Genomic DNA, 15,369 nt, shown 5'->3' on the forward strand with positions numbered 1-15,369 from the left:
CAGCCCAATCAGAGTCGGCATACCCCATAAGAATATTATCCACTTTAGGATTTCTATTGAACGTTAATTTTAAGTCAACAGTTCCTTTTAGGTATCTTAAAACTCGTTTAAGACATTGCCATAATTCTTTGTTATTATTACTAGTATACCGGCTTTAGATACTTATTTGTGTACTCAAGTCCGGGCATGTACTCAGCATTATGTACATTAAACATACAATTAAATTCCTACGTGGTGCTTCATATGATTCTTCAGCTTGCCAGTCCTCATAATTTAGTTTGCTTACAAGAGGGGTACTAACTGGATTACAATCTTGCATATTGAATTTCTTTAAAACATTTTTAATATATGCAGATTGACTGAGACAAATTGGATCATCTTTTTGATAGACATACTTTCGGAAAAATGCTGTTTTTACATCCATATGATAAATCACTAAATTATATTGATTAGAAAATGCTAGAAGAAATCTGAAATTAGAAATTCGTGCAACAGATGCAAAGGTCTCATCATAATCCATCATATACTCGTATTCTTGGGTGAAGCCCCTCGCTACCAGTCTTGCCTTCTATTTTAGTAAATTACCATTTTCGTCTTGCTTTAAACTAAAAACCCACTTGCAGTCTACTATGGCTTTGTACTAAGCAACATGTATTATTTACAATATGCGAATTTATTTCACCTTGAATGGCTTCCTCCCACAAGGCTCTGTCATCGCTAAATTTAATTTCCTCATAAGTATTGGAAATATCACATAAACATATTTGGGTATTCATAACACATTTTTCTCAAAATCTATATGATTTTGGTTTATCTTCTTTTTCCTTACTGCATCTGAGTTTCATTTTCTTCTTTAAAAAATCATTATGTTTTACCACAGAGTCATTTTTATTTAAAGTCATAGGTTTTATGCCTTTTTCGTCCACCACTACATCTTTAGCTATCATAAATTTTCTTGATTCCTCATTCCAAAATTTATAGCCATTTGGCTCATACCCGACGAGTATAGTCTTGATAGATTTTCAATCAAATTTACGCACTTTATTTAGTTCGTATACAGTCCATGTAAATACTTTCAAATATTTTAATATTGGCTTCTTTTTAAGCCAGATCTCATATGGTATTTTTCTTATATTTTCCAAAACTCTACTTGGGGACCTAATGAGTAAATAAGTTGCTGTTAAATCAGCTTCACCCCAAAAACTTTTATTAAGTTTAGTACAGTTAATCATAAAGCTAGCTTTTTCGGTGATTGTTCCAATCATCCGCTCTGCAACACCATTCAATTTTGGGGTGAGGAACCGTTAAATGATAGCTGATACATTTTTCAACACAAAATTCACACATTTAGATTTACCATTTTTAAATAAAAATGATCCTCACTTTTCCCCACAAAGTCCTTAAATACAAAAAACACGTCTAATTTCTAAGTTATAAATATGTCACACAGCCAATAATGGGCGGTCAATATTTTCTTTGTTTTTAGATTGTTCAAAATTTTTTAGCCTAGATTGCTTTCCGTTAATACACGCCTCACATATTTCATTTTTATTAAGCTGTACGTTTTTTATAAGTTCAACATCTTCAAAGAAGCTATTTCTAAGAATATAAGAATAACCTTTCGTGCCACAAGCAATATTCTGCATCATTTAAACTTTTGGATGTATATACTTTACTATTTAAATAAAATTTCGGTACATTATACTTACATTTCCCTTTAAATGCCAAGTTCCCTTTTTTGATTACTTTTATACCTTCCTGATTAAGTTGAGTCTGTCTCTTTCTAACAGCTACGTTCGTCATGAATGCAAACGACCGTTCTGGCTGCGTTGCTGTTGCTAACTGAGCCTGTCTCTCTCTGACATTACTCTGGACATGAATATTCTGGTTGCTACCTGCCTGCCTTTTTAAAAAGAAACAGTCTTTCTTTATGTGGCCTAGTTTGCCGCAACGAAAACACTTCAGCTTAGGCTATAACTTATTCTGAAACTGTTTTTTTTTTGTTTTTGTATGTGCTATCCCTAGGTTCTCGATTGCCTATAGCCTGCAACACTTTTGCACTTTTGTCCTTGACAACTCCTTTTAGTTTGATTTCATGATCGAGAAGCCGAGTTTTTACAAAGGGTAATGTTAAATTGTGCTCAGAGATAGTTTCTATCGCTGTTATTACTGCATCATAGCTAGTTGGAAGTCTTAGAAGCAAATGAGACATTTTGTCCATCTATCTTCGCTCCCGCTGCAACTAACTCAGTAACCAAATCTAATGGAAAATACCCAATTTTATAGCCAATAGTTGTTTGCGTAATAAAAGATGAGATGCCAAGCTTTTACGCTCGTCAATAGTATCCAAATTCTCAAAAATCTCCTTAGCCGAGTTGGCAAACACTAGAAAAGAGTCCTCAAATATTCAATTACAAGACTCTTTGCATTTCTCTCTGCTCGCCTCACTTCCTCACTTTCATCATCACTTGGTATCTGATCAATTACTTTTTGCAACTCGTTTTCCTCTAACAAAGCACTGACTCTAAATTTCCATGTGGAATTCTTTTCTCTTTTCTTTTTCCATCTTCCGAGAATAACTGTTCTTCCTTTCGATTACTATGCGCTTTTCAGAATTTTCTGCTTTAACACTCGCACTGAAAATAAAAAAATGTGCGCCAATTTGGTGCGTCGTTATACATATGTATATGTAAATATATGTACGTTGTTCACTTATAAGCACAAATTGCAATAGTTATTATATTGTTTAGACTTCATTTAAGTTTTAATTGTTTCACTTTTTTTTTATTTTACTCATATTATTTGTTCACAATCAAAGCATTTTACTATAGCATTTAGCTGCAAATTGTGACTGGGTCCATAACCTATGAAATTTATATAATGACAGTTTATAAAAACTCCAGAAACACACCAGCCAGATTAGCCAAATAGTTAAAACACTTTAATTGTCGTTTTAATTAATTTTTATTTTCACAACCGCACGCTCTCGTTGTCTGCAGGCAAATAGTAAGGGTACGCAAAGGAAACAAAAACATTCTTCGGCAGAGATGGAGAGAACAAAGAGAGAGCTTTTCCTCTCTCTGAGATCTTCATTGTTCATCCCCTTCCCACACACACACGCAATGTATATGTGTGCAAGTGTGACTTTTGGTATTCTCAACAGTTTGATACTTTTCTCTAAAAAGTCGATAAGTTTTACGAACAAGCTTCTCTTATTTTTGATCACTAGCAATTTTGCAGTCAATATATTTTGAATATTCTTTCACAGATTTGTATTTATTGTCTTTTACTTAAAAAATTTATCTTTTTCACTGTTTTGTTTTCGACACTGTTGTTCTTGGGAAACATGTATTTTTATTAATTTTATTATAAATAAACTTGATGTTAGTTCCACTTTCATAAATAAATGGTGTGACAGACTTACCTGAAGTTGCTAAAAAGCAATTATTATTAATAAAAAATTACTTGTTCAATAAGTTTCGGGCTAACTCCTTCAACTAGGTAAACGCAAGTGAAAAAGACGATTTGGTTAAACCGTCCTTTTTGTGCGTTCTCTCCCGCAAAAGAGCTCGGCTCTCATTTGGCTCTGCCCGAGTCGCTGGCTGCTCTGCCTTCGTCGCAGTCGACTTTGTGCTGATTGAGCGCTTTAGTTGAATTATAGAACTGCAGGGTATTCACCACTTAGTGACATTTTCGCATTCTGACTCAATGGATTTATCATCATCCAAAACTCTTGACCAAAAACTGTTTAGCCAAAAGACAATCATTCAAACAGATTCTCCGCACGAAAATCTCACTAGGTCACCTATTGACAAAAGGGAGATAACGGCTTGTCTTATTGGCGCAAGTCTTTTGCGTGGTATTTGCCAATAATTTTTGTTAACCCATTTTTCCAAATCTTAAACTTTATAATCACCGGTGCTATTTTTGAGTTAAAGCCCTTTGCAAGGTTGTTTTGCTGAAAGTTCCGGCGAATGACCCTTGGTCTGGTCTGTAAGACACAATTCGGCTCCGTTAATCAAGAGCCCTTTCGTTCCTTTGCCTTTGGGCTTCCCTCGAATCATGGGCCGTACTCCTTATTATATCACGCGGGTCCTTACCAAACTGGACATTTTTATCTTCCAGCAATCCTAGTTCCCCAATGAATTTGAAGAACTTGCATCTACTATCTTTTGCTGACCAAAAGGCGTCCTGTACGGGGTTGTTTTTCTGGTTACAATAAATAACCCTATAAGCCCTTTCGAGCTACGTGGATATGGGCTTGTCAAGGGGGAAGAAGAAGAATGTGCAGTGAGTGAAGGTGCTGAATCCAGCACTCCGATGAAAAAAGTCCGCCAACAGCGTCCACCTGCAGCGGCTTCAAGCGGGCGGCCCAGTGACTCACCTGTCTCCGCACATAAAGGCAAATCCACTCTGAGCTCCAAAAGGCACCAGCACTGAAAATGAGATTTCTCGGAAAACAAGTGGCAAGTAAGTGTTTCTAGATGGCGGGTGAAGGTTTTTCTTTCACCTCCTTTTGAGACTCGCTTTGTGCCGCATTATGTTGTGTTTCACACAGTCAGCAAAATCAGGTGTCCTCATGCACGATGAAGTTCACGGGACGCTCCATATGGAAAATTATACGGGATGTCCTTTTTTCCGAGGGGAATATGCAAAGGAAATTTGTTCTAAGTCCACTCGGATTTCCCCTGTTCCTTATACTCAATTGTTGTATGGCCTGTCCCCTGCATGGGAAACGTCCCAGGAAAATCCCTTAGGTAGTTGATTGATTTTGATTTGATGGATTAATTGATTTTTCCATGGTTTTTCACCTGCAATGGACACGTCCCAGGGAAAACCCTTCGAAAATTCGCGATTTTTCCATGGATTGAAATTCCAAATATTGAATTTAAAATACATACATATTAAAGTTTATTTTACTGTATTCTATTTAAATTGTATAATTTAAATTTTCTGTAGAATTACAATTATTATTCGCAAGTCGGTTTTTTTGTTTTAATCCTTTTTTTTAAATAATCTATAACGCTTTTCTTATAGTTTGGTCCGTGTCCTCGGAATCCCTGTCCAACGCTCCTGAAAAAAGAGTATGTGCTTAAAAAATGTGTTTTACTTTTATACTTGTATATTTACTTTTCAAACTGTTAAAAACTCTTAGAGGGATTTTATCACGCCACTTTTGTGTAACTGAACCAGAATTTTCTGGGTTATGTTAGAAAATCTATAAAAAACTCAAAAAGGGACGTTTTTTAAACGTGGATCAATGCACAACAACTTTAACTTAAGAAAGCTCATACCTAATTTGATTTTTTTCAAAAAAATTTCCATTTTTTAAATATAAATTAAAATGTGCCGCAGCACAAAACCGGCCGAAGGTTGCTCTCTATGAGCCGCGGGCAAACAGATTATAAGACACAGAAAGAGAGGGTAATATCCGAAGATCTGCCTCTCTTTTTTGCCGAACTGCTTTCGTCGGAAGTCTTCTACACTGCTCAGAATTCGCTGTTGACTTCGACAGCAGCATACAGTTTTTGGCAAGTGCTAAAGCTTGCTCGAGAACGCAGACGGTGGCGATTAGCAGCCTGGATCCGCTAGTTGTGGGCTGCTCTGAAGGATCAATATGCCGTGAACGCCGAATCCGTTATACTGAGGAGTCTACGTCCATCATAGAGAGTCACACAGACGGCAGTTGTTTACTGCCCAGCAAAGATGGAGAAGCGGTTCTTGGTAAGGGCAAAATAAGGCTAGGATATTCCATCTGCAAAGTGAAGGAGAGGAACTCGCGGCCCAGGTGTTACAAGTGCCTAGTCATTAGGCACATTGCTACAAAGTGTCATAGCAAAGTGGACAGATTGCGGCATTGGACAGTGCGGCAAAACGGGGCACAAAATCGCTCAATATCCCAACGAGAGCGTATGCTTTTTATGCATGCAAAATGAACCGTAGCCAAACCCCGAGAATAGAATTGATCCAGGTAAAACTGAACTACTAACGTGCTGCGGAGAACCTACTCCTGCAGGCTGTCATCAGCGAACCTTACACAGTCAAAGACGACGGTGACTGCGTAATGGACTGGGGAATCTTACTCAGTGCGTTTGCCACACTAGACATTGCGCTGCTTAATGAAGGGACACATCATGCTGGAGCTGGGTGTATCATAGACCTCACAGGGCTTTTGCCAGGAGACGCTGAACGCCGAGGAGTTGAGCAGGTGCATCGCCGACATTCACTTCTTTAGGGCAGGGATGCTGCATCGCACAACGTTCAAATAAGACCACCATCCGATAATCGGTGGAACTCCGAAATAGCGACCCTTAGAGGGACATGCTTCAGAGCCAGAAGAGCTCTTCAACGGTCAAGAAGGACGGACAGGCCGCACACGCCGCCTTCAAGTAAGCCAAAGGGTCCGTGAAGCACGCCGTTCTGAACAGCATACAGGAATGTTTCCTGAAACTATGCGACGCAGCCGAACTGGATCCGTGGGGTGGCGCCAAAGACTCGTGGTAAAGCAAGTTACGGTAGGCAGCCGTTCTCTAACGAACCCTTAAACCCTTAGTGAGATCGCTCGCAAATTTTTTCCTTCGGGTAGCGTTAAGGAGAGTACACAGTAAGAAACGCGGCTACGTGGGAGATCAAGGAAATAGCGGAGGCCGGGGTTGTTAAAGCATGACGCAGCTCGCAGAACAATAAAGCCCCAGGACCCGACACAGTGCCCAACAGAGCAATAATGTTAGCGATTGCGCGAGAGAACATTCCCCCTGGGAAAGGGAAGCCGCCTGGTGAAGCTTTTTCTTCTACAGGCCGATTTGCCTGATTGACACAGTTGGCAAAGGGTTCAAGAAGCTCATCTTGAAACGGCTAATGAGGCCGTGGACGCGACTGGTTGCCTATCCCCCACCCAGTTTGGTTTCCGGAAAGGAATTTCGACAATAGACGCGATCCAAACGGTCACCGGGATAGCTGCGAAAGCCATACGCGGGAAGCGATGGAAAAGCTGTACAAAGATATACTGTCATCTTGTCACGCTCGACATCAAGAATGCGTTCAACATGGCGCACTGGACAATGATTATGCAGGCGCTAAGGCAGCAACGGATCCCAGAGTACCTCATCAAAATAGTCGACAGCTACCTTGGCGAGTGCTGCTATTCGAAAAAAGCGTCGGCCTAAAAGAGTACAACGTTACTTCTGAGGTGCCAAAACGATCGGTCCTGGGCCCCCTCTTGTTCAACGGACTGGTTTCGCGGACGACGTCGCCATTACGACCGTGGCCAACACCACAGCCGAAGTGGAGGACGTGGCCAACACTGCGGTAAGGAAGGCAGAGTTATGGCTGTCACTTGCTGGGCACAAACTCGCGGCACATAAGACAGAAGCTGTTCCTCTAATCAGCCGTCCAAGTTGACGGTTGTAGGGGTCGACATAGTCCGACAGAGCGAGAGAAATTGACACAAGGCGTCCTCCAGATTGCTCCCGCGGATCCTTTTGAAAACGAGGGGCCCAAAGCAGGAACGGAGAAATATCATAGCGAGCATCGTTACGTCCTAAGCGGCGCTAGTCATCGCTGGGTTAGTTTCACTACAAGAGCTAATAAGAGAGGCAGCAGAAGTGGACCCACACTCTCATTCCTGTCTTGAGTCCATGGCTAGAAAGAATGCATGGGCAGGGAGACTTTAACCTGATCTAATAGTTGAGACACTCGACTATAGCGCTCTCTTTTTTTTTTAGCAATGCTGTCAAGTGTCAAAAGTGAATTATAGCGAAAATATTATTTATAAATATAAATGAAATTGTCATCAATCATTGGTATTTTCCATTCGTTCCTATAACGCGAAACCTGTAGACGATTGGAAAACGGATTGCTTAAGACTTTATCTCAAGAGCGCCAAAATATCATTGAAAACTAAATAAATAAATAAATAAATTTTGAGTTTCTGTCTAATTTATAGCTTACTGAAATTTGAAAGCAAAGCATTATGAATAAAAAATGTTGTCTTTATTTTGCATAGGGCAATAATAATAGATCGCACATTTGTTTAGAAGCATGTATTTATTTTTATTTGATTACACTTAAATTTCTTCCAAGCTTACATATTAGCGTATAAAACTTTTATTTTGCCTTTTCAAAATTACATTTCCAAGACAGCATATTTGTTTAACATTTGTTTGCATAACGGTTCATTTCTAGGGATCAAAAAAGTAAATATATTAAAAAAAAACCAATTTAAAACAAATTTTTTATGTGTATAGAATAGTTGCCGATGCCTCTGGCGAATGAAATTTTTTGCTGCGCATCAATTTCGTATCGGCGTAAGGATGCGGAATTAAGGCACAGCAAGCAGCGTTTATTAAGAATTAAGTAAGCATTACAAGTACAAATTCACTAAGATACATTCCAAGAATTAACAAGAAAACAACCCATATTTGCTAGTTTTGCTTCTGCTTCACGGCAGCAGGCGCGGTTGAAAGCGCCCCATGAACAGAATAATGCCGGTTGGGTTGTGGCGCACGAAGTACAGAAAGGGCTTATCGAATCGAAGCCGTGGTGCATCTGGGACGCGGGCCTGCCGTGGGCGGAGTGGCAGCGGCAGTTCCAAGTATTTGGGATCCAGCAGGTCGTCGTAGAAGCCCCGTCCCAGCGTCGACTCCTGCATTGATGAGCCGAAGTCTACGACCGCTTCCGAGGAGTCGAAGGCGTCGTTAATAGCGTCCACATCCTTGTTCTGCTTGCGCAAAGGGGGCGCTGGGTACATTTCTACATGGTGGTGATCAGAAACCTTTTCTTCACCGCAGGTGCTGAACGTGTTGATCTGGATCATGTCGGATAAGAAGATATCGCGGCTTCCTCCAGTCAGACCACGTAGGTCAGCCAAGTCCGACTTGAAGAGGCCGCGCAGGCCCATCTTCTGCAGACCCGCAGATGAGTTAACAAACGAACGGTGTGAGAAACGCGGCAGCTGTACCTCCATTCCCGGCCGATCAATTAAAGAGGTAAGTAGACGGCTCCAGGCCCGCGACTCGCCGAAAGCCTTTTCCACCAGGCTGCGCTCCAGCCGTTCCAGGTTATCCATCGGCGATATAGAGTTCTGATAGCCAGGCATCACGTAGATTGTACTGACCGTATCTTGGATTCGGCCTAATGCAACAACGGTAGCGTCCAGATTATGTTCGTAGCCCGCCAAGAAACCAGATCGATAAAGCACGGCCGGAATGCGAACGAGTCGGCGCTGGCGCACAGTGGGATGCACTTGGAAAAACATCTCTCCGTCGCGATCTGCTGTGGAGCCGTGCACGCAGTCTGTCTGAAAGAGATTGGCTGAGACCGTGGCTATTGGCCCGTTCACCCAGACGCTGTTGGTGCGCAAGTACTCAAGAACCTTCCCCATCGTGTGGCGCTTTATCAACAGGTTAGTGCGTCGTCGCACGATGTCGTTAACCACATGAAAGTTAACTTCCTCGACGTGACCGGCGTATAGCTGCTGAATTTTTTCCCTAAAGAATGGCAGTATTTTCCCGTTGGAACGATCGCTAAAAATCTCGCGTACGAAAGCAGCAGTCGCAATATTGCTGTCCGTAGCCTGTTCCACTGAGTTGGTTATATTCCTTAAGATCAAATGTGGGTTGAAGGTAACCATGTCGTCCAGCTTCAGGATCTCGTTCATCTCCCCGGACGTACTTCCGCGTGCCCCCAGAAAGACCATTGAAAGCATAGAAGTGAGGGCGAACGGGGACATGACCAGACTTCTGGCTGAGCTTATTTTTTCAGAGGTAATGGCGCGCCAGTAGCTGAAAGCCAACTCGTTGCAGAGTTTGGCAAAAGATTGCAGATCCTCATCCAATAACGCGGTTGAGGCCTCAAGACCCTGGGAAGATTCGGAATTAGGAGCAAGTTTAACTGGTGGTCGTGTCGATTGCGTGGAGCTTGCCATAAGGTTGGTCAGCAAAAGGGGTCGCTGGGTTGGCCGTTGATGAGTCATAGTAGATTGAACTTGGCTATGGGCTGGGTCCACCTTGCTGGCATTGTTTGAGAGCTTCTTTAGCGGCTCTAAGTCCTGCTCATTGTATCCAACCAGTAGCGAGGGCTGAACGTAGTATGAAACCGGCTTTAGCGTGTTTATTCTCTTTGTTGTTGGTGGGGAAGTACTGGTAGCCGCAAAAGAAGTTGTCGAAGTTGGTGCTTCCGTAGTGGGCTTTGTAGTAGTAGTTTTTCTTGTTCTGCTGGGCAGAGAGAAAGGAACCTGGGAAATTACTTGATCCTCGTCGTCTTCTTCATCCGCCTGATCTCCTGCCTGCTGGCCGTAGCTAGGTAATGGTAACATGTAGTTATCCTCTTCGGGTTTAGTCACGTTTTTATCCTCACCAACCTCTTCTGAGTTAGTTGTCAGCGGCCTCACCACATTGGCTGTCGTTTCCCCTAGCTTCACGTAGGGGTCTTCATCATCCGGCCGTATTTTTTGAGCACTTGTTACCGCCTCCTCCTCATCAGCGTCATTTTCTTCGGAAATGATGGCAGTCAGCTCGTCGGAAATGTCTTCAATAGACTCGTCGCTCAATTGCAGCGACTTGACTGTGCTCAATTCGATTTTCTTTGTTACCTGTTCGGAGCTCAACGACATGTCCAAATGCGAAGAAGTCAAAAACCTATCATCTGAATTTTCTGTGACGCTCACTTCAAGCTTCTCCGGATCTTCGCTGGTCGACGACATATATTGTGGTAGCACTTGGGCGGCGTTAGTAAAGCTGTCCTCCATAGCGGCTATTTGGCCTTGCTTCACCTTTGTTAAAGATTGATCTTGCTTTTGTGCGTTCAGGTAAACATTTGTCACTAATGTTGTCCCTTTGCTTTCAGGCAGTTGCGCGGTCGATGCTGACTCTTCCAGCGTGATACTTATGGGCTCTGGCTCTTTTTCCGTCATTTGGTGTTCGCTATACCCATTTGTCAGTAACTCCGTCATTTCTTCTTCACTATCGCTGTGGGTGTATCTTTCAGGGATGTTGCTTATGGTTGTTGTTGGCTTCTCGCTGTTGGAACCCTCTTCTTTAGAAGTTGTTACTTCATGGCTGTTTTCTTCCGCCTGCTGTCGCTCGGTGGTGATTACTGGTTTAACGTTATCAGTCTCGGTGGCATCTACAGTGGGTATTGTAGTGAAAGCATTCTCTATGGCCAAACCAGTGCCATATCTAAAGGGTTCTGAAGATGGCTGCTTTTTTAGTTTTTCATTGAAAAAATCTTGATGCTCTTTATCTTCATCTTGCTGTTGCTGCGCATAAATCTGGGAAAGCGATAGGATTGGAATCAGAGAGCTCGTCTCTACAGCAGAGAAAGATTCAGAGTAGGTTGATTCCGTTTTGGAATAGTCTGCGGCGTATGTACTGTGCTGAGACTCTTGCTTGTATGATTCATTGGGCTCTGGTTTTGACTGAAGCAAGAAGGAAGTATTCAGTTTGCCGAAATTATTCAGACGGTGTAAGTCGTACATCGGCAGGTCCTTAAATGTGGAGTTGTTTTGACTTTCCTGAGAAATCAGCTGGATAACATCAGACATTAGGAATTCTAGTTCGTCCTTAGTCTCGCTTAAATTTATAGGGACATCCGAGACTACGGAATTACTGCCATCCACTAATGTGGAGGCGACAGTGGCCGCCTGCGTCTGAAAGTTGGCCATGTATATTCGGTCCGTCGGCCTAAGCATTTCCAAATTGAGTTGGTGGACCAGGTCAGCGATCTTGGGGGTAACTTCAGTACTGTCAAAATCACTAACTGTGCTGCTCTCGGAGACTGGAAGCCTCAGCGTCTCTCCAATGGTTGTTATCGTCAAATTCGCCACCTTCTCAGCCTCCACGGACTGTGGGTTATCATCGCCAATAAGGTTAGGCTCGTTAGCCTGAGCATTGACTGATTCGACTACAGGCTTATCCGTAATAGTATCCAGTTCTTCCAACGGTGACATTGGAGTTGTTACTGTAAATTGTGTCTGTCTGGGCAACTCGGTGGTCTCTAGCTCTTCTGGGGTCTGATTGGTTTTAATGGTCTGCATTGGCTCCGGCTTTCTTGTAAAGTACTGTGGTCTAGCGGTGATTACCACAAAGGGATTTTGCTGCTCGTTATTGTCCTCAAGGCTGCTTAGCGTGGTCTCTGCTATTTGCTGATAGACCTTAGTAGAGTCATTCGATTCGGTTGAATCCTCTACTTCCTCAGAGAGATTCGTGGCCAAAGTGCTGACTCCATACTGGAAAATAAGAGGTTTGCTGCTTGTCAAAATTGTGATGGGTTTGGAGGAGGTAGTTAATACTTCAGTTGCAGTAGCCGTAGTTTTTTCTGGGGTGGTGGAGGCCATCATTGCTACCTTCTCATTACTGAGCATGGCTTCCATCTGCAGTTTGCTCTCCGCACTTTCATGTCTCTGAGGACTTTCAGCAGCATTTTTACCCCCCTTGTCTGTGGTGGAATGGTCCTGGGTCAGCGTCTGCATTATTTTTTCCATTGAGACGATTTGTGCGGGTGAGAGCTGTGGGGCAGAAGACAGTGATCCTGAGTGCAACTGATGTTGTAGCTGTGCCAGTGACGGCAGTGGAGTCTTCTTCAAAGGCGAAAAAAGACCCGTAGCGGCAGAGAACATACTAGTCACATTTTGAGCGACGTTAGAATTGTAATTAGGCAGGGGATAGTATGGCTTATGTGTGGTGCTAGATGAAGAAATTACATTAACCAATCCATAGGAATCGGCTTGTACTCCCCAAGCAATATTACTCAATTCTGTTGTTGTAATATGCGCTGGTTTTGCGTGGTTTTGGTTGTGGTGCTGAGTTAATGGACGGCTATCGGGCCTGTTGTGCAATTTTTGGTGGTGCAACATAGGAGAAATTGTAGTATTTTTAACAGAAGCTATTGTAGTAGCAGTGGTTGTTGTTATTATAGCCTCAATGGGTGTTGTCTGTGCCTCTGTTGATGTAATTGTAGAAGCTTCTGCTGTTATGGGGATTGTTGTTGGGTGTTGTGTTTCTGGTGTAGGTGTGATTGGACTCTCTGCTGTCGGTTCTGTAGTTGGGGCCTCTGGAGAGATGGTCACTGGTTTGATTGCCGTACTTGTAGTGCTGACTTGTGGTAATGGCGTCATGGTAGAAGTTGTAGAAGGCTTGTGCTTTTTTATAGGTCTCTGTGGATTGGACGAATGCTGATTTCCGAATATTTGCGCCTGTGGTGCAGACGTTGGTTTTCGCTTTGTCTTTGATGGCTTAGAGCTGCCTGCAAAAGTTCCTGTACCTGGTGCTCGTGTGGGCTTACGTTTCTTCTTTTTTATGGTTGTCATGCGAGGTGCTTGAGTGGTTTTGGTCGTTTTTTCTTTAGTTACAGGCTCCTTCTGGTTTAGTGGGTCTATTTCGTGCTGTAGGGCTGGTGTGGTTGTCGTTGTTGTTGTGGTGGTTTTCTTCTTCTTGACCTTCTGTTTTTCTCCCGTAGCCTGTGAAGTACTTTCGGCACCACCGTTAGGTTCCTTCTCGTGTTGGGGCTGTATCGGCTTGCGATGAACACCCACCGGATTCTTGGCCAGTTGGCCAATCTCGTTGATTAAGGGTGCGCTGCTCGAGGAGGTGGACGTGTGTATTATCTCCTGGTTGTTAAAGAATACTCGCCGTGTTGTTGATTCCGGCTGCATTTTGAGGGGTTGGAACTCTGGCATATTAGCAGCAGCCTGCTGATATTGCTGGATACCCGTGTATACCGATTCCATTGGATCTAGCTCCTCCTGGACCACCTGAGGTGTTACCTGGGTGGTGCTGGTGGTGGTGGCAGGCTTGCGGTTTGTGGGCGGCTTGCGCTTAGCGGGCTTAGCCTTTTTTGTGGCTACCGTAAGTGGTGATGGCGCTTTGGTGGACGTCTCCAGCAACTCTGACTCGGGAGTCATAATTATGTGCTGCGGTCGCTGTTGTGGAAAAATATCACCCCCCGAATTTCCAAAAATGGCAGGCAGTATTAGGGACCAGGAGGAGGAGACGTCAGGGGTATCCAGAAGAGGAGGAAGAAGCTCCCCAGAGCTGTTTTTTGATGAGCTGGAAGCAGCTTCCTTGTTTAGCACGTTTTGCACGCTGTTTACAATATCTTGAACATTTTTGTCGGGGTTGCTTTCAGCTAGCGCTGGCGGGTTAATGATTGAAGGTCCCTCGCCGTCACCGTTGGCCACAATGCTTTGGATCTCCTGCATAGTCATCAACCGCTTGACTAGTTCTCCGTTTTCGTCAAAAGTGAAGAATTCGTAGCGATCTGGGTTAAGAAGAACGATAGGACTAGCCACTTGCAAGGACGGCTGTGGTTTGGGAACTTTGTGACCGAGAGCATCGGTAAATTTCGGTTCATTTCCATCGAAAACAACTGACACTGCTGGGCTTGCACTAAAAAAGATGGTGGATATTAGAAAGTAGAAAAAAAGTTAAAAATAGTAAAAGTTTATTCGTAAAGTGTAACCTATATATGTGTAGAGAAGTGGTAAGGTATTAACATTTTTTCTTCTAATTGAGTGCATAAATTTGATGAAGCTATGAGTATTTCTATACTATACGGTTTTTCGTTTTATTCTTCTTTTTTTTTAAATACAAACACAACACTTTAAAGCGTTTTTTTAACAACATTTTCAATATGGGTGCCCCTCATCACTTTAAAATACTGCATCGATCCTTTTGAAATATTAAACAGTAATTCTGTACATATTATATAAAGTAACGCTGTCGAGTTTTTTTGCATTCTTAATTTTGGTTTTACAATGACAAGTTAGACGATTTTTTCCCAAAACAAAAGGTGTATTTCACTTCAAAGTCTTCAAAATAATTACAAAATTTGATTTAAAAACAAAGAAAAACGCTTTAGTCGAGTGGCTCGACTATCAGATACACATTACTCAGCTTAAGCAAAACGATATTTTACGGCGCCACCTTGTGGGCGGTAGACAGATTTAAACGTTTTAATCGTTTGTGGGCGTTAGAGTGAGCGTGGCATTTTTCTTTTAGGTAAATGGTATAAAAAAACTTCTCAGTTACCTATTACAAACTATTATCTAACAAATGAAGTTGGATTTGTTAAATTCTAATCCAGCACCGAATTATGGGGGGCATCGCAATTTAACTTTTTTTCGAGACACGACCGGATTATTGCTTTTAATGCCATCTTTTTTAATGCTTCAATGTACCATTCACAAAAAAATGGCTCTTTTCGTATTACTTGACCAACTGGAATCTGAACGATCGTTTCAACTTCAAGAAGACACTAAGTAGTGTCCTTCGCGATAGAAAATGCTTGCTGTGTGCTGCATGTTTCAAGGTGACAGAGCTCATCTATTGATAATGTATTCAGTTAATATCTTTAATCCAATACCTTTAATGA

General features: G+C 42.4%; 1 protein-coding gene across 3 annotated transcripts in view; it reads right to left on the bottom strand.

Moving 5' to 3' along the window:
* Nucleotides 1-8,047: 8,047 nt before the first annotated feature.
* The window catches only part of LOC108030944 (uncharacterized), a 38,834-nt gene continuing 31,512 nt past the window's right edge, over nucleotides 8,048-15,369 (bottom strand). For all 3 annotated transcript variants that reach the window (XM_017104142.3, XM_050887561.1, XM_050887562.1), the window contains exon 3: nucleotides 8,048-14,384. In XM_017104142.3, coding sequence (XP_016959631.1) covers nucleotides 8,441-14,384 — 5,944 coding nt within the window. In that variant the 3' untranslated portion in view covers nucleotides 8,048-8,440. The remainder of the gene's footprint in view (nucleotides 14,385-15,369) is intronic.

The sequence above is a fragment of the Drosophila biarmipes genome, chromosome 2R (assembly GCF_025231255.1).
Source record: "Drosophila biarmipes strain raj3 chromosome 2R, RU_DBia_V1.1, whole genome shotgun sequence".
In the NCBI taxonomy this organism is placed as follows: domain Eukaryota; kingdom Metazoa; phylum Arthropoda; class Insecta; order Diptera; family Drosophilidae; genus Drosophila; species Drosophila biarmipes.